The sequence below is a fragment of the Diadema setosum genome, chromosome 2 (assembly GCF_964275005.1).
Source record: "Diadema setosum chromosome 2, eeDiaSeto1, whole genome shotgun sequence".
NCBI lineage: Eukaryota > Metazoa > Echinodermata > Echinoidea > Diadematoida > Diadematidae > Diadema > Diadema setosum.
In genome coordinates, this window is record NC_092686.1 from 10,063,940 (window position 1) to 10,086,068 (window position 22,129).

Consider the following 22,129-nt stretch of genomic DNA (forward strand, 5'->3'; position numbering starts at 1 on the left):
GAGGCAACGTATCTACTTGTTTGACGCTATCGACGAGTGGAGAACGCAGAGAGATGTGTTCTTAGCTGGAGGACAAGTAAGAGACCAGAGGGGGAAGCTTCAGTGTCAGCGTGCCGATGAAAAATTTACTTTCCACTTGCTGGAGTTGCATGAACAGTTTTGCAGGAATTTTTATTTAGAATGTGCAAATTCGTGTTACGACATGCACGGTGGAATTGTGTTGCCACGGCTTACGCCAATCAAGCAACCCCAGCTGGCCAAGTCAACAACTTCAAGGAATCCAGATCCAGATGATGTGTAAGTAGAAGTCTACACATGAATCAATGATTGAAGTGGTATGACTTTTTCTAATCTAGTATCTGTAACTTTAGGGCATTTGCGTTTGATCGACAAGTAGGCCTATTTTTCTATGTATAATTCCGCGAAAAACTTCTCTAAGTTCTCATTTATGTCAAATTATGATAATGCCATAATTGAAATGACATTTGCTGGGTCAGTTTAATGTCATTAGTCCCATTAAATGAGAAGTTTTTCATATCAATCATGTTATGCAAATTCCCCAAGAATATGATTTAGGATTTGCAAATAAATTTTTAAAAAATGAATAGATCTATCGCAAGCTCCATCATACATGTTATGATGTAGTCTAACCCAATAGATCTGGTAGAACTCTAACGTTTAAACAGGGGAACTATAGGTTCAAAGATGATAGATCTAGGCCTAACAATGATAGATTCTAGTTTAGGCCTAGCCCGACCAGACGCTGTTAATACGCTACGCGAATACCGCGCTACGTATGTACAGCGGCGACTGGGCTGTGTATAGTTAGTTTAGGCCCTACTTCGACTTGAAGGTATGTCGGTTGGTGCACGGCCCCCTTCTGCCACGGCCACAGGTACACTGTGCAGTGCAACTGTGGCCGTTGGCCCTGCACGGGCACAGTCGCTTCCCCGTCCTGAATTTACACACGCCAGGGCAAGTATGGTTGGACCTAGGCCTACTACTAATCAACCGCCTAATGTTTATCTGCTTGATAAGAATATTTAACACTGAAATTCACGTAAAAAAAACTTGACCTACGTGATTGAGAAAATCCAGCTCTATCAAATGCCGTTGTTCTGTTTTCGATTCGAAGTTTCAGTGCAAAAATATCGCCGACAAACTTGCGTGGCCTCGTTTCAGCTCCCCGCGGTAAAATGTTTTTGCATTGACAATGCACGCAAACCGAGTTGTATTGAACACCGTGTTGTACAAAGCTTTTTAGAAGCCTTTTAGAAACTTCCATAGACATTACATTGTGCTGTCATTACGATTCGGTGAAAATATTCATTCGAAATTTTGTCCTTGATTAAAACCATTAATGAACAATGAATTATCGCGTTTTCCCACACCATCCTCATCTACATTCAAAGCCAATCCATTTTTATGTGCTTTGCGGGCAGAGAAGTGCGTAGTAAGTGTTCAGTGCGCGAATTATACGCGCTCGGTTTCAATAAGGGTGGTCGATATGTAGTAGGGCTACCATACAAGACACAGGGTCTCCGACCCAATCGTCCGCGTTCAGAATGGACAACTCGGCGGTAATATCCGCTACCCATGACGATGTGTCATCGTCCATGATGGCCACCCTACCTATATATAATCTGATCTGACGATTACAGTGTAGTTAACGAGTGACGACGATCGACGGTGCGATGAAGAGAAGGCGTACACTGTAGTCGTACGAAGTATAGGCAGCTAGTTACTATGCGCTCATGCGAACATTGCATCACACAGTACATACAGTATACCATACATTCAATTCACATTACACAAAACGTATGGTACTCCCCGCGCTCAGATCAATCAAGCGAGCAAACGAGATACTATAGCGCGATACATTGCTTTAGGGATGTCTTGCGCACACACACATTTCGCTTCGTAGCAACTTCGGAAGCGAGTTTACGTGCTGCCGCCTGCGGCTGAAATATGTCCATGTATCCTCGCGACTGGGTGTCTTTAAACTCGAGTGTTACACTCAAAGCATACAAAGGCTTAAACTTGAGTGTTAAACTCGAGTGTTACACTCAAAGCATACAAAGGCTTAAACTTGAGTGTTAAACTCGAGTGTTACACTCCAAGCATACAAAAGCTTAAACTTGAGTGTTAAACTCGAGTGTTACACTCAAAGCATACAAAGGCTTAAACTTGAGTGTTAAACTCAAGTGAGTTGGCTCAGTCGGTAGCGCGTCTGCCTCACGATCACGCGGCCCGGGTTCGAACCCGAGTCTGGACTGAGCAATGTTGTGTGTAAGCATACCGTCCCCTCTAACAAGAGGCAAAACACTCTGTCCCTCGGATAGGACATAAAATGGAGGTCTCGTGTATGAGAGAGTCACAACTCATGCATGTAAAAGATCCCGCTTCATTCATCCATCGCAAAGAGCAGGGTGTTTAACCTGGTGAAGTGGTCCCCCCTCACATTCAACTGGACCCCATGGAAGACCAGCTTAAACGTAGCTGAATATAGGCTATCCAGCCATCTTCTTAGATGGAAATGAACAAACAAACAAACTTGAGTGTTACACTCAAAGCATACAAATTAGGCTTGAACTTGAGTGTTAAACTCCAGTGTTACACTCAAAGCATACAAAGGCTTAAACTTGAGTGTTAAACTCAAGTGTTACACTCAAAGCATACAAAGGCTTAAAGAGAAACTCCACCCCATATCATTTTACTGACTTATTCAAAACAAACTAAGTAAAAGTTTAACCTTTCTTAGAATATGACAAAAATGATAAAGGTTTTCATATCTTATGCATTAGAAATTGTATGAATACTGCAAGTGTTCACTTGAAAACATGTAAATGGTGTCAAATCCTGTGATTATCATATTTTTGTCTAAGTTTGAGAAAATTATATACAGTCATGCTGGTTTGATTTAACTCTTGTCATAGATGTCAACATGGACATTTATCATAGTGGAATTTTCCTTTAAGTGCTTCCAGGCTCTGATTTATATCCCCCCCCCCCCACTGTTTGCACATTCCCAGACGTAAAACATCTTTGTTTCAGCAAACCATCCCTTACACTGGCCCTAAACTGTGGAATAGAGTGACAAGTAGTCATATCAATCCTGAACTGTTTTTTTTTTTTTCATTAAGACTTTGGCTATTGTTGTTTATCTTTACATGTATTGTTCGGTATGCCCTATACAAGTTGTACTCATTGGTGCCACGCCTCCTTCAATGTAGATAAATTGTTAATGTATATACATTTTCATTGTAAACATGTTATCTTTTAGGAAATAATGTTACTTAGATTAAATTGAATTCTTTGATCCATCTAATATTGTATTCATCTGCAACTATATGAACTCATTTGAAATTAGTTGAACTCATGAAGGAGAAGCCAGGTGCAATGTGGTTCCGCTATTAATTTGGGAGCGTTATTCTTTTACGAGGCCTGTTTATGGATTCTACACCAGAATTAGCCTAGATGGATCTGATATTAGACTGTGAGATCTGTGCTTTTGCGATCAATGGTTCTAAAAAATGTAGATCAAGTGAAACAACCAGTGGTAGTTTAATACGGGGTTATCTGTTTGCAGTAGAAATGTAATGTTTTCATCATTACACTGTCTACTGTTCAGTGTTACCAGTCGCAGACCTGAATGTCAATATTTACAAGAGTTTTTGAGTCCGGATATAAAATGATACTTTGGAGCTGTGGTAGATATCTGCTCTTTGATCCCAATGATAAGAGATAGATTCATCATTTAGCACTGCTGACATGGTTATCAAAATGTCATTCATTGCATATCAATATATAACACCAATCCATGCTAAAGGTGTGTTTAGTCAAAGACAGACAATCTTGGTGATAAACAGTTTTTCCTGCCATATTTTCGTGGTCGTTGGCAGTGTTTATTAGCTTGATAGATGATTGTTTTCCTAACAGTGAGATAAGATTTTTCAGAGGAAACAATTTAAAGGGCGACTTCCCACCAAGTTTAAGTTTACTTTAATTTTTTTGTGAATAAATAAAAATCAACCAAAATAGGATAAAGATTCCATAAAAGTTGGTCATAAGATTTTTTTTTTCAGAAAACACTGATGATAGTAGCAACAACATAATATGCAAATTGGAGGATATTGATGATGTCATTGCTGCATAACTCTCCTGTTTTCTTGCACAAAAACTTCATAAAATAAAGACAAAACCTTTCATCTTTTGCATCAAATCAATGTAATCTAAATTTCAACTTGGCAGTGATGGCTTTATGTGAGGACACACAATGTAGTTGCTGAATTATTGACCTAAAAATATGAATTCTATACTTTTTTTAGGCAAACCAATGAGAGATCTGTTAGGGGATGACTTTATCACCTTTGTTTAATTGCATGCATGGTAGTGACCAACATCAATTTTTGTGAAAACACATCAGATTTTGAAATCTCATAATTTTCTTATTTTTATGTGTTATTGTGAAAGAACTGGTACCACAGTGTTTATCTGGTTTTATTCTACTGTTGACTTCAGTCTGGTATGGAAGTCCTCTTTTAAGCTCATCACAAAATTCCTCTGAGTCATAGGATAGGATCTAGCTTTAATATTGTCACTTCTAAGCACAAACAAGTTGCAATATGGTATGTGTGCCATGCTTCAGTTCATGTGGTCCTGAAATAATCACCTATCATATTTCCCCATGACATTCGACCTCATTGTTCAAATATGTATCAGGCAAAACAGTAGTCTATGGTAAGTGCTATAACAGCCACTCATATGATGACTCATATGATGTTTTGACTGTAATGACAAGTTGATCTGGTACTCAAGCAACATCCCATCATATTTTCCCCACGACCCCTGACCTCTTGTATGACATCACGTCTGTAGGTGCGAGCACTGCTTCCAGCTGCTGGGATTCGACATAATATTCAACTCAACGTTGCATCCCATCGTTGTGGAGGTAATACTACATTCTGCGTAGACAGATGAGGGGTGCCATGTCTTCCTAATTCTGCACACTGTATCGTGACAAGAGAATATGAGGCCATACTGATTTGGGGATTATTTTCTGCCTAAGTTGATCCATGAGATGAATGGTGAACACAAGCATCTCCAAGATTAGGCTTTAGGATCTCCCTGATTTTGAGATGTGTGAATGTTGGCAGCCCCTTGTACATGAATTTTGATGAATGCATACAACATCTGACGTAAGGACAAAATTCAAATCATTTCTGTACCCGTAGGAAAGCATGCACATGATTCAATGTGTACTGGACAGGTTAAGTTGCCAGTTAAAAATAGGACATAGGAACTCTACAGATTCAGTTGCCAATTTAGTGATCAGCCATGTTTGCATGTTTTTATACATTCAACCCATTATGTTTACAGAGAAGGCAGCTGTGCTACAACCAAATTTGGAAGATATTCTCGACTAATTTCTCTGTTTTGCTTTGGTTCTTATGTAGATGATTGCAGTAGCTGTAATTGTTTTGTGAAATATGTTCCAGAAATCATAACAATAACAAAGAAATGAAAGCTAATGTACGAGAGGATATTCAAACACTTGTAATGTTGTCCCTCAGCCTTCCCTATCAATGTCAATGAAACATTCCAAACCAATAAAAAAATAAATATTTGTAACCTTTGGATACAGGTGACTGGACAGCCGCACCTCCAGCCCAATAATGCCGACCAGCAGTGGGCAGGCACCAACATCAAGCAAACGACTGTAAAGGAGTCTATGGCCATGATGTTCTCAACGAGGAGAGTGGCTGGGGAGGTGGCAGACGCTTTGGCAAGCATCGGGCCAGGAGTAGGAATTGAGGTAAAAAGCCTTTCCTCTAGATTAACTCTTTCATGCCTGCGAGTGATATATTTGCATACAGTACCAATAGGATTTGAGGAAGGTGGTCTGAAGAGTGTTCCGTCAGTATCTAATCAGCCTGGAGACGAAGTGGCAACCTGGTGGTGACTCAAGTCTCCGCTGGTAGCGAAGTCATCTCCTCAACGTCTCTACGATGTCTCACAGAAACTAGCCGGGTCTCCAGGGAGTCAGAGGAAAATCAAACATGTGCAATTTTTGGGGCGACTTTTTCTAGTCTCCAGCTGGTCTCGGGAGACATCTCCACAATGTCACATGTTGAAAGTTTTGTTAAAAATTGTCCTGTCATGCAGTAGATTAGTTAAATATCTATAAAATCAAACATGTAAGGTATTTAATGTCTGCTGTTTCAATGATGTTGATCAGCAACTTCATACATGCTATTTAATTGCTATCAATATTTCACAAATGATTTCATCTCATTCATTTTATTTCATTAAAAACAAAAATGAAATGAAATGAATGTGCTAAAGTGCAATGCCTGATATTTTTTGTTTTTTCAGGGATTAAACTGTAAGAATGCAGAAGGCCCTTGTCTGAGCGAAGCTGATCTGGGGTTCCTGATGTCAGCCAGGAGGGAAAGTCACAGCATGGGCAGTTTCAGACAGGTATGGCAATAGATTAATGTCGATCACGCTGTCATGTGTGACACGTTTGCAGTGTCACATTGTGAGAGTCCCAAGATAGACTTACCGTCTTCCTTCTTGGTAGCTCAAACAAGAACTGAGCAAGCTTAAAGGGATGGTAAAGTTTTGGTTGAGACCTGGCTTCAGGTTTCTAACTTTTTGTGAGATAATGAGAAACCTCTTATGAAGTATGAAAGAGCATGCAATTCCAAGAGGAATTCAATGTTTATTTGATGAAAATTGGTTGTGAAATGGCTGAGATATCCCAAACAGATCAATCCTACTAAAAGGTGGGACCCACATTTATTGGGATTGCTTTGTTTTACTTTGTTTTTGAATATCTTAGCTATTTCAAAACCGATTTTCATCATATAAACTTTGAACTCCTCGTAGAATGGTATGTTCTGTAACATTTCATAGGTGGTGTCTCAGTATCTTGCAAAAAGTTTAAAACTTGATCCTCATCTCCACCAATACTATACCATCCCTTTAACCATAGTTCCAGGCACTGAGTAGCTGCTCACAGGGTCAACGTTCCAGAGTAGATTGACTGCCCATCATCAGGATGATGTCTGTCTATGATAGTCAGTCTGCTCCGAAACAGTTTTTTTTTTATTTTTCCGTCTGTATTGAAAAAAAAAAGTATGACAAAAGTGGGGGTCTACTGGTGTTGTACCATGTAGGGATCATATGAAAAGACACAGACATTCCAGATGACTCTGCAGCAATCAAATTGTGCTAGTTCCATTTCTGTTTTTGTTTTGTTTTTATCAGAAAATTTTGAAATCCTGTTAAATATATTATTTTGGAATTAGGTGGAGCAACTGTTCCTTGAATTGAATTTGTCATTACCAGCAGCTGTTGAATTAAGTATTTTAGCATAATGAATTTATAGGATTTCAAATGCAGAGTGCATAGTTTTTATGTTCCTGTACCACCAAGGCATATCTGGCTTGCAAAGAGAGAGAGAGAGAGAGAGAGATTTAGAGTATAAGATCTGTGCATCTGTTTATAGCAGGTGCAAAGCTTGGCAGATGCTTTTTTGTGATCAGCTGCCATTTACAGCACTTGAACAGCTTGCATGGCTTAATCACAAAAGTACTTTTACAAATAAAAAAGGGGGTCCTGTGCTATGAACAAGAAAACATAAAAGCAGTGTCAGTGAACCTTTTCTCAGTCAAGCAGACTTTTTAACCATTGTGCTGTTTGTGCATTGAATAGTTAGCTCCTTTTTATCCCATGTACTGTGACACACTTTGTCTTTCATTCATATTGCTTTGTAAGTACCTACATAACCAGGAAATAAACAAAATTGTTGGAGAACTACGGTAAAAGGAAATCTGTACTTTTGAGAAAGATTTATCATGAGATGATTGAAATTACTCAATGTGACCCGCCACAACAAAAGGATCCTGAAGTCGCTGACGACTGAGCCGAGAAAATTGAGTTTGAAGTCAGATCATCAAAATCGGTCAAAACGATCGGATTTCTGTTTTTGGCATAATTTTGTAGTCTATTGTCTATCATCTGCCAAATTTCGAAGCTAAATGACCAAAGAAAAGGCAAGAAATTAATGTTTTTCTGGGCCATGATTTTCCGACTTTCAACGGAACAGAAACGTGTCCAAAGATTTGGATTTGGCGCCGCAGATAGACTCTGCCCCTCGCAACGAGGGAGTGATCTTGTTGGTCAGTGCGCGGCACCCTGGTTACTGATTGGTCATGCGTAGACCGCTGGTGAGAAGCTTGAATGAACACCACAGAGGTTGCTTTTAGCAGACCTATTGTCAAGAGGTGAAAACTGTCTAACTTCCCCTTGATCACGATTGCGTCGGAAGGAAAACTTTGAAGGCGGTTTTCTCGAAATGCTGATTTCCTAGACCACTCGACATGGTCTCATTAAATCACCAATATCTCCACAACCGAGTACTTTTATGTGTCGTGTTGTATACGAAATAAAGTGGAAGAGTAAGGGAATAATGTCATGTCATTTTCAGAAAATTGTCCTCCCCCGACTTTCGGATCCTTTTTTGTTGTAGTGGGTCACAGTGGGTCCATCCATCCCCTTCTCATTTCCACAAAATTTTTATGAGTGTCTAGTCTTAGGCAGGTAGTGGAGAGTAAAGCAATGGGGAATTAAAGCAGTTGTGATTTAAAAACTTGTAGGGCAGGGGATAGTTCTTACTACACCATGACACAACATTGTACTACACTGTATTAGACTCGCTGTGTGTTTCAACTTTAAATTTTAAAGGTGTGATTGATTTGCCAATTGATATTCTTACCACCCACCCCCCAGCTCTATCCATGTGAAGACATCGAGAAATACACCCCTCTACTCCATGACTTGGAGCACTTCACTGCATCCCACCTCGGCTTCAGACATGCCATGCCCAGTGGACGTCGCCATGGAAACCATCCCCCTTCCCAGAATTCCAAGCCTGTCAAACATTCCACAAAGGACATGCACCCGATAATCATTGCCACTGAGCAGTTTTATGCCAAGAAGGAGAGAGAGAAGTTGTGGAGCTCCAACCCGGTTGAAGCACCGGGGGAGAGAGTTGCTGTAGAGAGAGAAGTCTTGTCACCAAACAGGATGACTGGTGTGAATGATCGCCATGACAACAGTCTCATCAAAAACATCTTTGGCTTGGGTCCCCCCGAGAGACATGGCAACTTGAAGAGACTTAGCTGCAGTGAGGGTGAGATTCAGTAGAGTTTCATGTGTGTCGTAACAGATGATTCTCACTTGCTGTTTTTGGAGTTTTAGTGTCGCCATCACTGGATGAGAAAACTGCAACATCTTGTGATGTCACGCAAGGACAAGGATATAAAGAAAATACAAAGAAATTTTAATATGTTTTCACTTATAGCTTCTGACTTACATCCCTCAGAAAGCAGGGGGAATAATATCGCCCTTAACCCGTTGAGGACAGACTGATTTCGCTACAACACGCATTTCCCATAGACACCTGCCCGAGTATACTCGAGACTCGTCCTCAACGGGTTAACGTACAACTGTATGTCATTATTGAAGCTGGACTATTCTAATTGTAACACTTGCTGTATGTGAAACTGAATGCAGTCAAGTCTGTGTATAGCAGCCACTCGTGAGAAACATGAATGGTAGTCCTTTAAATAGGTGGCCACTACAAGCATGTTTGTTACTAATGACATCTTATCAAGTCATAAATCAGAAATGAATGAGCTTGAAAAGCAGTTTCTTTCATTTACACTCGCTCAATAACTTTGTTGGCCCTGAACAAAAACAAAGCAAGAATACAGCCTGTAATATGACGTGAAGTAACCCCAGTAAACAGCATGTTAACTGGTACACCATTAGACAGGACTGCATCCAGAGTCTTATAATTATGGCCACTATACACAGTTTAATATTGCCTATGGCAGATAATTTTGATTGGTGGCCGCTGGCTGCATTAAAGAAGCGGTCATCGTTTACAAGATTTTAGCACAAGTCATTCCTCTCCAAAAACAACCAATGTAAGCAAGTAGAATGAATATGACAACTTGCTGAAGGTGATTGCCTAATACTGACTGTTGAACAAAAGAATCAGATGTGGGAATGCAGTGAATGAACACATCTGAATGAGAAAAGAATGAAGGTGAAGAGAGAAATAGAGTAGTGGTCAATGAGAATTGGCAGAAATAGAGTAGTGGTCAATGAGAATTGGTGACAACCTACATACCTATAAAACGGAACTGAAGTAAATACCAAACCAGAACTGGAAAGGAGTCGATGAAAAGGGAACTCCAAATGTCAACTTAGCTGTCTTGCACCATTATAGACCATTGCAGGGTGCTACATTACTTCTTTTGAGCACTTTTCAGGTCGGACAAGCAGATTTTCATAGTGTTGCAAAACACTTTCCCAAACATGAATTTTGCTTGCCCAGAAAGAAAGTCCAAAAGAAAATGAATGCTTGTAAGTCAAGCCCTTAATAAAACACAATCATATGAATGAACAGCATATATGTTGATTCGCAGGCTTGAATACATTGGAATAACAGACTTGGTCTGATCGAGTGTAGATGTTGCATTGCATTGGGGTTTCTTCACATAAATGTTGGAAAGTTGCTAAAATGAAATTAGCGTGCATTGCATCACTAAACAGTGGTCATTATTGGGCTTCTGTATGGTTGATTTCACAGTTTGGTATGGGGGAAAATGTAAAAAAAAAGATGGTTTCAAACTCTTTGCTTGCCCAATTACGGCAAGTATTTTTTTTTTTTTTTTTGGTCATTGTTCCATGACACTTGCCCGACTTTGATTTTCTCTTGCCTCAGGCAATGAGGCAAGTGCTTATGTTGCACCTGGCAGGTGGTCGCTATTTTACACAGGTTTGTCACACAGGTTTGACTCTTCTTATGCACCATGCCACTCCTCCCTTAAACCCTGATTTTACGACCTCCTCTACCACCTACCACCACCACAGACAGGGACACCGTGCCTTACTTGGCGTCGCTCAGCACCTTCCCAGCTCTGAACCTGACCTTTGAACCCGGGACCACAGAGTACCATTCCTCGGTGCCCTACGGTCAGGTGGTGCTGCAGGTCGGGGCGTTCGCGAGGAGCTGTGACTGCGAGGCCAGGCTGGAGGACAAGTACGGTGTCTCCAGGTGGGTGGGCAGGATGTGATCTGAGGACTCAGAACAGTCCAGAGCTGGGAGGGAATGTATATCTAGTGCTTAAACCATCAGGTCCTTGAATAACTTTTGGCAGCAGAAATTATTTCCTTTCATTTCATCTCGGTTTTATTTTCGTATTTCTCCTTGAAAAATACATCAAATATAGCAAAATGAAATGACACATGATAGCCAGCTGGGATGCACAGTAGCATATGTCAAACATAATATATAACATGGTGGTCAATCTGTAAAAGTTTGAATCTGAGTATAGATGCTAAAGAAATATGATGGAACCTAATTAAAAGCAAGTTTATCAATTTGTCCTCATCAAATTGCACTTTAAATAATTTCACTCTTTATTCAATATTGGTTAAAGATAAATTAGATGTATCAAAGTCTTAAAATCGTAACAGAATTAGAAGGGGAAAAAGGCAATTTGATACAGGCACAGTAATTTTTATGTTCTATAATGTGTTTCCAAGTTGAGGATCAGTTGCAGATGTAGTGATTTTTGAAGCTCTTGATAACCCTGCATTTAAAAGAAAAATCAACCTATAAAAAATTTTCTATGACTGAAATAGGACTCAAATGAAAGAGGAGTGTTTATTCCATTGTACTTTATTCAACACTAACCATGAAAGCTAAGAAAATGCTGCATCATACCCTGGAAATGTAGTTTCTGGGATGTGATGGGTTAAAGCACAATCCTGCACCATGTTTGAGCTGGCTTTGTAGTTAGAGTAGAATCAGCAACACAGAATGGTAGTGGTAGAGGAGCCATCAATATTGAATCTAAGACAAGAAAGTCATGCAATTTCAAAGAATCTTGATATCTTTTAGGAAAATAGTGATGTTAATAGCAAGTTAAGTATCTATGCAATTAGATGAGGATGTGGTTTATTGACTTTTCAATGAGAACTTTAGTGTGTTGAACCAAGAACTTTGTTGATAGAGCTGTGCATTGTTTACTGCTTTGTAATGAGCCCCCAGTTTTTTTTTTTTTTTTTCTTTCAGTGGACAGTATGACACCAAGGGTTGGATGTTTTAGCAGAACCCGTAGTATAGTTACGCTAAAAGTTTAAATCCAGAGAGCACTTGTCTGGTACAGTTTTACCACGGTTAAAAATGGTGTTTTGTGTGTGATTATCAATGGTCTTAGATCAGGCATGAGCCATTTTTAAAAAAGTCATATAACAGTGATTCTTTGTATAAGACTCTTTAATGTGATTGTCTCTTTCGTCTGTGTCTTCTCCCAACAGACCAGCAAATTTCACTCTCGGTCTTGGCCACAATCGCATTAACATTCTTGTTGTCGACATGACGCATTCGGAGCCCTGGGTCCTAAACACATACACCCTTCACATCCACCGTGCACCAAGGAGTAACCCATCTTTGCTCGCCACTGACCAGGAGCATGAAGTCTGCACTCTTGTTCAGGTAAACAGCATCCTGCAGTATAATTAAACCAAGGAGGTTCTAGAGAATGGAGTCACAACCGTCTTATTTCCTTTGCTAGATGTTCGAAGCCGCCGCTCAAAAATATTTGAAGCATGTGCAAAACAGGAGCTGCCACGCAGATAGATGACAGTTACTCGACTGGACATATGCGGGCACAAATCTGATATATCTATCAATAAAGAATTATACTTGAAGATTATTCCATATTAGTTTCATTTGTGGAAACTAAGCGGAAAAGTGATAAAACCAGCTTTCCAGGATGGTACAGTTTTAAACATTTTCACATGATACAGCTCAGATTTACACTTTTGCACAAATTTCTGGACGGAAATGTCTTTTGTTTTACATGCTTTATTATTAATTGAAATTTCATTTCATTTAATAAATAGATAAGCAAAATATGGCCAAACTTATGATAACGTTCAAAATTAATCTTCAGAATGCTGAGCAAGACGGCGGCAAGGAACATCGATCATCAAAGGCACAAGTGCACCTGTGGAATTCCTTTGTACATTAATAGAAATCTGACAACTGTTTGAATAAATCACAGCCAGTTGGAACTCCAGTGTATAAAACCTCCTTGATTAAACACTGTTCTAGTTGGCTGTTATGTAGAATTAAATCAAATGAAACGTGTATGGTATGGATTTCATTGAAAATGTACATAAAATGAGTGAGTTCTACACCCAAACAGAAATGTTTGCTAAATTTTCGTATGTGGCATTGAACAGGTGATAAAGATTTTTGATTGTGCATAATTCATCTACCAATATATGCGGACTATAGTTGCCATTTGCCAAGAAGCAACCTGATATTTTCAATTTGCATTCATCACATTGTCTATGTTGACTCGCATACAGCTGTAGATTAAAACAAAACAACAACAATTAGCATCATTTCATTGACTTTCATTTCAAATATTCCTTTCCAGGATTGTGAGCTTAAATTCCTGCCCACCTACAGCTGCGGACTCCAAAAGCTTCATGGCATTAGATGGGGAGAGGTCGTATCCAAGGCAACCAGTCTTCCACTATGCCACAATGGCTTTGCTCCAGGTGAGTATTAGCCCGTTGAGGACTGACTGATTTTGCTACAAGAGGCATTTCCATAGACCCCTACCCGAGTATACTCGGGACTCGTCCTCAACGGGTTAATGAGTCAATCACAACTTTCCTCTTTTATGTATATAACCTCAAATCATATTTTACTCACTTTTCTCTACCCATGGAATGATTTGTGGTTTCCTGAACCACCCTACTCAAGATGATTTTATGTAGACTTTTACTTAGTGATGACCATACCCTTTGCAAGAGGTGTCACACAATTATGTCTTGCACACACGGTAGTGAGGTATTGCCTTGAGTGTAGCACTCCTGTGTTCAGTGTTGACACAAGATTATACATCAAGACTGTGATTGAACGTTACCTGTAGGCCCTACACTTGAAGACCATCCTCTGTGTAAAGTTTCATGTGGTGTTTATACTGACTATGTAGTTGTTTGAATACATACTGTAAAAGTGGAAATTTTTGTGGTGTTGAAATATTCACACATTTTACACAACCAGAAACTAACGCAAAAATAAAAGCATGCAAATATTTTTGCTTGCCATATGTTCCAATAATTGATGTCTTGATTCCGCGGAATTAAAACACGCAAAACTTCTCTTACCCAGCCGAGCGCAAAAGATTAGTCGCATGAAAATACCCACTTTTACAGTATCAGAATTGCTATTCTCAATGAAGAGAGCAAGGAGACAAATGCATTCTGTGTCAGTAGTGTTCTCAAAATGTTGTAAGGAATATACTCCATTATGATTTCTTGCAAAGAGGAAGTATTTTTCTCGTTCTTTGGCAGGTCAGTGGCTGGTGCCGTGTGCCCAGTGCTCGGACAATGAGTCATGTGACTGGGAGAGAGCAAGATGGCAGCCACACGGCTGTCGTCATGGAGAACTGACTGGGTCAGAGGTCAGGCAGTGCCTGGCTGGCAAGAAGGTAAGCTGTCAGAAGGTAACTCTGACATTTTTATTCTTAGTCCCATACTATACACATGTATGTGGTGTTATGTTTGCTTTATAATGAGTGATCACAGTCAAGACACTCAAATTTTTAGTCCCATCCTATACACATATGTGGTGTTAGCTTTACTTTATAATGAGTGAACAACACTGTGTCAGTTTTTATTAACTTCCCATGAGATTTTGGCTGCTGCATTCATTGAATTTGTTTCACAATATGTAATGATACTCATTTTTGTTTCAAATGCTTTTATTTATTTTTCAGTCAATGAAAACATAATACACAACAAAGTAACATACATACTGCAAAATGATTTAAAATAGTTTAAAAGAGAATGTGCAATGAAATAGAAATTTAGAGCTTGCCTTCTTCTGGGGCAAACCGTGGACAAGTGAAAAAAAAAAAAAAAAAAAACACTTCTCTTGCTCCAAGGAAATGTGTGGTTAGTGTTACTGTAATTTAAGAATCTTCAATTATAGGCAAACTTACAAACAGCTAACTAGGGAAATGTAATCCGTAGAAACCTAAGAATCATTCAGAGCTTTTGCCACTAACTGTTATACTAATGATATTTGAAAAGCTGTGTAAAACTGATTTGTCCAGTCTTGATGCAAAGGCTGAATACCAAGCTGTTGTATTCATGCATTTTTCCTTGAAATTTAGAACTTCACTGCCCTGTGAAATTACATAAGAATATGTTGGAGAAGCTTATACAGACCCAGGGCAAGTTTTAAGGTCATATTTCATCTGCTGATGTAGAATTCCATGATTTTATTGTCCCCGCCGAACGAGTTCGAGCAGGGGACTATGAAACGGGCTCCGTACGTGTGTGTCCGTGTGTCCGTCTGTCCGTGTGTGTCCGTGTGTGATCAAAATCTTCAATTTGCCACTTCTCTGTCATTTATGAGCCAATTTTGATTCTGTTCGCTTTATATGATAGCACTACATGGGAGCTTTCAAACTTCTACACAGAATTTCAGTTGTGACCTTTGACCTTGACCTTTGACCTATATTGTACATTTTGCTATAAAATGCTACTCCTTCGCCATTTCTAACCCGATTTCGATTCCGTTTGCTTTATGTGATGGCACTAGGTGACGGCTTCAAAACTTGTACACAGAATTTTGACCTTTGACTTCTTTGACCTTTGACCTTGATTTTTGACCCATATTGTACATTGGCTACAAAATGCTACTCCTTCGCCATTTCTAACCCGATTTCGATTCCGTTTGCTTTATGTGATGGCACTAGGTGAGGGCTTCAAAAATTGTACACAGAATTTTGACCTTTGACTTCTTTGACCTTTGACCTTGATTTTTGACCTATATTGTACATTTTGCTACAAAATGCTACTTTGCCATTTCTAACCCGATTTCGATTCCGTTTGCTTTATGTGATGGCACTAGGTGAGGGCTTCAAAACTTGTACACAGAATTTTGACCTTTGACTTCTTTGACCTTTGACCTTGATTTTTGACCCATATTGTACATTGGCTACAAAATGCTACTCCTTCGCCATTTCTAACCCGATTTCGATTCCATTTGCTTTATGTGATGGCACTAGGTGAGGGCTTCAAAATTTCTACACAGAATTATGACCTTTGACCTTGATTTTTGACTTGTATTGTACATTTTGCTACAAAATGCTACTCCTTTGCCATTTCTAACCCGATTTCGATTCAGTTTGCTTTATTTGATGGCACTAGGTGAGGGCTTCAAAACTTCTACACAGAATTTTGACCTTTGACTTCTCTGACCTTTGACCTTGATTTTTGACCTACATTTTATGGTACATTGGCTACAAAATGCTACTCCTTCGCCATTTCTAACCCGATTTCAATTCCGTTTGCTTTATGTGATGGCACTAGGTGAGGGCTTCAAAATTTCTACACAGAATTTTGACCTTTGACCTTGATTTTTGACCTATATTGTACATTTTGCTACAAAATGCTACTTCTGGCGGGGACATATATTACGCACCGCGTAATTTCCACATTTCCCTGTTCATTTACTAATAGCTTTTGTTCCTGGGAGATTCGACGAATCGAGGCATGATGTACTACCTGATGGAGCGGGTGAACGGCTCCCTCTACGAGTGGGACAAGACACATGACACCAAGCACTACATCAACCTCAACGGCGGCCGCACCTCGGCCAGTTTCTCCTACTACCCCCAGTTCTGGCTGCCGGCCGCCCACAGACCCCTGTTCGACCACGCCCTCTACCAGCTGGTATCGGATGTGGGCCCCCTGGGTAATGGCTCACAAACGGTCCTGGTGGTGGGCGGGGTCCACTGGTTGGCGCTGCATCACCTCACGGTATTGGAGCAGGCCCTGAACAGGTGAGGGAAGCGATGAAGTCACACGCGGGATGGATTACTGCATACGCCATATGTTTTGCAAGGTTTTTATTTTCGGGAATTTTGTGAGTCAGAATCTATTTGTGCATTTCAAAACATGTGAAAATATCAGTGCTGATCCTGACATGAATACGATGTGGACCGGTACATCTCTCCATCCATTGCTGTACTCCACAATCGCAAATTTAACCACTTGCGAAATTGTCAGTAAGTCCCAATTCATAAGACTAGCTAAATATATCCATGTACACTAGTAGCTAAAAAAAATCACTACCACTTGGAAAGTGTATAAGAAGCAAAGATTTAACAGGAGAATTAAAGTGAAAGGTTGTGTATAGTTTTGTATTTTGTTATAATGGCATTCTATATATCTCTGTGTTTATGTATTCCTACCAATCCATAATGACATTCTGTATATATCTCTGTGTTTATATATTTCATCCAATATCTAATGACATTCTATATATCTCTGTGTTTGCATATTTCTACCAATCTATGAATCTACTATCTCTCTCTATTATGTGTTTGCAGACTTGGGCTGAACCGGGCCCAGGTGATAGTGAAAGGTCTAGGGGCAGGCTTCCATCAGCCAGTGGATGGCATTCACTGCTTGACCCAGGTCAGTTTATCAAGGGACAGCTGTGTGCTTCATTTCAGGTCATCGCATTCTGGTCACCAGTCTTGATACTGGTATATTTAATACAGCTTTTTGGAGGCCAGGAGAATAAATTGCTAGATGTAGTTGCATCGATTAAGGACTTGATCACTGTGATCCTAGTGAAGACAGTATCACCTGGCTAATTTTAACCCTTAAAAATATTAATGAATAAAGGTGTAGATTTATAAATGTATAAATGAAAAGAAAAATAAGTACAGGAATGAATTCATGAATAAGTAAATGAATTAGGAATATTTTTTTTTTAAATGAAGAAAATTATTTTTGTCAATAAAAATCAATTTGATAATATGAATTAAAGATTGTGTAACAAAAGCATTTACAATTTCACGCAAGTACCAATGCCTGCATCAGGAGTAGATAATATACGTGTTGATTGTTTATGCTTTACTTGCATCTACGAGATCCATTTGAATAATATCAGAACCTGTCTTATTTGACACTCTTGAGTGGTCAAGTCAGTGTAATCCCTTCAAAATTTCATCTGATTTTTCCTCTAATAATCAAAGTTTCAAAATGTCTGTAGATGCAATACTTCATTGCTCTTTTTACGAATGTTTGTATCGTGAAACTTTTGTACGAGCAAAAAAAAAAAAAAAAGTTTAATGCAGTGAATTACATTACCATATTTGGAATGTGGTTTTCCACATGATTTAACCCATCAAGTCATAGAACCCACATTTCTGTGATATGGTGCTCTGTGTTTTATCCTAATCTTTACTATTCATTGTTTGCATACAGTCATATTAGGTAGAATAAACAACTTCTCTTTTATTTTAGCCCTAGTTTGGTCATGTACCCATTTTTATTTTGGATGCAGGATTATTGAAAGCCTTTAAGTCTATAACTGATCCTGCAATTGGCAACACATTGTAGCAGAGTAAAAGTTGTTTTTTTCCTATGCAAAATGAATGAATATAGCCAGTCCCATCTTATCTTTCACTTATAGACATGTAGGATATGTAGCAAACTTCAGAGTTGCCAATTTGAAGAAGATAAAGTGATGATTTTTGCAGTAAAATCATCTCAGTACTTGATGTTAATTGTTCTAATCATACATTGATCTTCCCAATCCCTTCTTCTTGACTGCACTGTATAGATGGAGCAGAAGAAGGTGTTCCTTCACAACCAGGGCCTCGGGGAGCGGGCCGTCCGGTCAGGCTTCGGGTTTGTTGACACGTTCAACATGACCATGGCCAGATACAGGGACTTCTTGGAGGGCAAGTGTGCCTGCCACTTTCACAAGGTGAGACAGGAAAATGACAAACAAATAAACGAGATGGCTACTCCCTGTCACATGATTTTGAAAAAAGCAGCATAGTGCTATAACAGTTTTGCAGATTTCAGTTATTAGCAAAGAATCTTGACGCGCATGCATTCAGTGTTATGCGGGAGTTTACTGTATGTCTCATCCACAAACTCTTATCAGTTAATTGGATGTGCATTTATTCTTTTCTGAAAGCCCTTTTGACCAATGAAGACTCATGAAAAATCCAGAGATGAATATGGCCTTCACACCCTCATATAATCTGTTTTCTGATCCAGTGTGTACGACAACGCTTTGACATTTTGTTTTCTCTGTTACGTTGATCCCATGAATATATTCTGTGTTCAAATGTTAAATTTATGTTTGTTTTTAAATGTGCATTTCAATTAAATGATATAGACCAATTTCCAGCTCATAAGGCAAGTTCAAATATTGAAGACCAACTTTATTATTTTTTTTTTTTAAGATTTGCCTTATTTTGTTTTACTTGGCAATGTTATAGGCTGGTATGGGAATAGACATGGCTGCAATTTGTAGTCAGTGCAGCCAGGCAAAGCTGTAAGATGATCTATGGTTGTAGTGTGCCCATTAGCCAATAGTATTATTTGTAACCTGCAGAAAAAGAAAAAGAAATGTTTGATCCAGATTACTGAGGTAATAACATCATATAGACAAAAGAGTTTCCATGTTGTGTGTATGTGTCTGTGTGTGTGTGTGGGGGGGGGGGGGGGGGTATTCCACAAGATTGTGATCCACTTTCACATATATCCGGCAAGATATGAAATGAGCATATGACTGATGAGTCATTTGTAATCACGTCATCAATAGCAGCACACCCTCAAGGGTTATGTTTTTGCATTTTGCAACTTTCAAGGGGAACATCCGTGTACCCTTCATTGCAAATATTTCTCCATCTGGCCAGCCCTGAATGTTTTATTGGACCAGATATTTGAAGCATCGTACAAATCCTTGGAAAATATGTTCAGTGGTATAGTAAATGCATCTGTAGCTTGTGCTAGACAGGTAGTTGGGTTCACTGCATCAAGCATAGGGCAGACTACCTTCATGATACAATGATATTGATAAATCACTCGCATATCTGTATACTTCATCTGCAATCAGAATAGGTAGCACTTAGAACATTTGCTGGAATGAAGTGGTATGTTGTTAAAAGATGGTATGCTATCTACTTCTTGTTCACAATATTGGTTTAAAGGTAGGGAATCCCATTTGCATGCCTTAAATGAAGAGTTGTATAAATACAGTGGTATGTTGAAGAGAGTATCATTTTAGAAACTCCCATAAAGTATTGAAAGTGGAAGGTAACATTTAGTACATTTTTATTGACCGTTAGATTTTGAATTGAATATTTTTCGGGGCTCACCGTAAATTCCAGTACATTACTAGGCTACCTTTGCAGACCCATGCACTGCATGTGTGTCCATCATGTATATCTTGTGAAGAAAGTTCATCAAAACTTACAAACATTTCTATATACATTCTTGCCACACACACTATATGTTATTACATCAGCTCTTATACTTTTAGATTTGTGTTTATAGATAAAAAAATACAGAAGACTGCAACAAAAAGGCGTAAGTGTGGCTGACACACAGAACTACTGAGTAGTTGAGTTTTGTGCATTATTCAAATTGTAGATAACTGTTGACTTCCAAATTTCTCAGCAGTGGCCTAAACAAGTCCCCTGAGGTTCATATTTAATGTTTTGCTGCATTTTGGGAGGTCTGTAAAAGGTATCCCCTACCTTTAAAGGTTGATTAGTGAGTGTGCTTTCAAGAACGGTGATGAACACACTTACATGGCGTCATGTAAGTTATTGTCCAAGCATGAAATCCACTGGCCATTTCAGTAGCATTTCAAGAATAATTTGAAATTCATCATGACTTTTTTTTAAAGGGGTGATAAACCATTGCTGTCATAAAGTGTACTAGAAAACAGACATGTACTAGGCTTTCCTTTAAATATTTCTTGTCGGAATTAGATCATTTTAAAAAATCCACAATGCGGTTCTATTAAAGAATGTGCATCTTTTGAAATAAATATTACCAGAAAAAAAAAAAGAAAATGGGCAAATATGACAACCACAACCTATTATGATGTTGGATAACTTGATGTGTTGATTGTGGAAAAAATAGTATGTATGGGTTTTGGTGGTCAAAAATTGGCCTGGTTCCACAGAACTTCATCACATAGAAAGTGGAATGGTCAGTGGTAATCTTCCATACAACCAATGAGATGAAAAGACATCTGTACCTTGACTAATCTGTCATAAGTTTGTTTGTTTGTTTGTTTGTTTGTTGTTGGTTTTTTGTTGTTGTTGTTGGTTTGTTTTGTTTTGTTTGTTTGTTTTTTTTTTGGGGGGGGGGGTAATAGATAATGACCCTTGTGGTTCACCAATTATTCAATTCAAATCAGATTTTATTTCCAGTATCATATTTTTTTTGGGGGGTGTGGTAAATAATCAATAAATTACAACAAATCAATAAGTTGTGTAATGTAAAATATATGAACATACATCTGAAGGCAGAAAAGGAAAATGAGCAAGTGCGTAATTTATATGCAACTCTTTGTTAAAAATCATTGTGCTACTGGAAAATAAAATCCCACTCAAAAGATGACAAGTAGTGGTCTGTTAACCCTTTGAGGACAGTTTAATTTTGCTACAACATGCATTTCCCATAGACACCTGCCCGAGTATACTCGGGACTCGTCCTCAACAGGTTAACCAGTATCAAACAAGTACATTGAGTAGGGGAAGGAGAAAGAGAAATAGAATTAGAACTGGAGGAAGAAAAAGGAGGAGAACAACACAAAAAAGAGGGAAGAGAAGAAGATGATTTTGTTCCTGCATATGTATTTTTGCTTGAAAAAAAAAACAAACTGAAATCCACATTCCTATGTAGTTACAAAAATAACTGACAAATGAACTTGTCTGTCATTGGTAGGCAACTGTGACTCATAGAACTGTGTATTCCGTCCCGTCGTCTTGGGAGAGACTCTCGGTTTTGGCATCCCATTAGCATCCGCAAAATATTCACTGACGTCGTAACAATTGCAGATGAGCAGAACAAATCCGGGGCAAATTTTTGCGAAATTCAATCTGCCTTGACTTTTGGGGAAGGAATGATAACAATTTTGTTTGTGTCTGTGTCTGCCCCTCCGTGAAGCTTCGATGAGAGCTGACGGAGA

General features: G+C 38.9%; 1 protein-coding gene across 1 annotated transcript in view; it reads left to right on the forward strand.

The window, feature by feature from the left end:
- The window catches only part of LOC140238261 (cadherin-like and PC-esterase domain-containing protein 1), a 53,380-nt gene that overhangs the window by 29,606 nt on the left and 1,645 nt on the right, over window positions 1–22,129 (forward strand). The window contains exons 10-20 of the mRNA XM_072318200.1: window positions 4,879–4,951; window positions 5,645–5,815; window positions 6,376–6,480; window positions 8,797–9,199; window positions 10,951–11,134; window positions 12,403–12,580; window positions 13,533–13,656; window positions 14,458–14,594; window positions 16,636–16,958; window positions 17,508–17,595; window positions 18,752–18,898. Coding sequence (XP_072174301.1) covers window positions 4,879–4,951; window positions 5,645–5,815; window positions 6,376–6,480; window positions 8,797–9,199; window positions 10,951–11,134; window positions 12,403–12,580; window positions 13,533–13,656; window positions 14,458–14,594; window positions 16,636–16,958; window positions 17,508–17,595; window positions 18,752–18,898 — 1,933 coding nt within the window. The remainder of the gene's footprint in view (window positions 1–4,878; window positions 4,952–5,644; window positions 5,816–6,375; window positions 6,481–8,796; window positions 9,200–10,950; window positions 11,135–12,402; window positions 12,581–13,532; window positions 13,657–14,457; window positions 14,595–16,635; window positions 16,959–17,507; window positions 17,596–18,751; window positions 18,899–22,129) is intronic.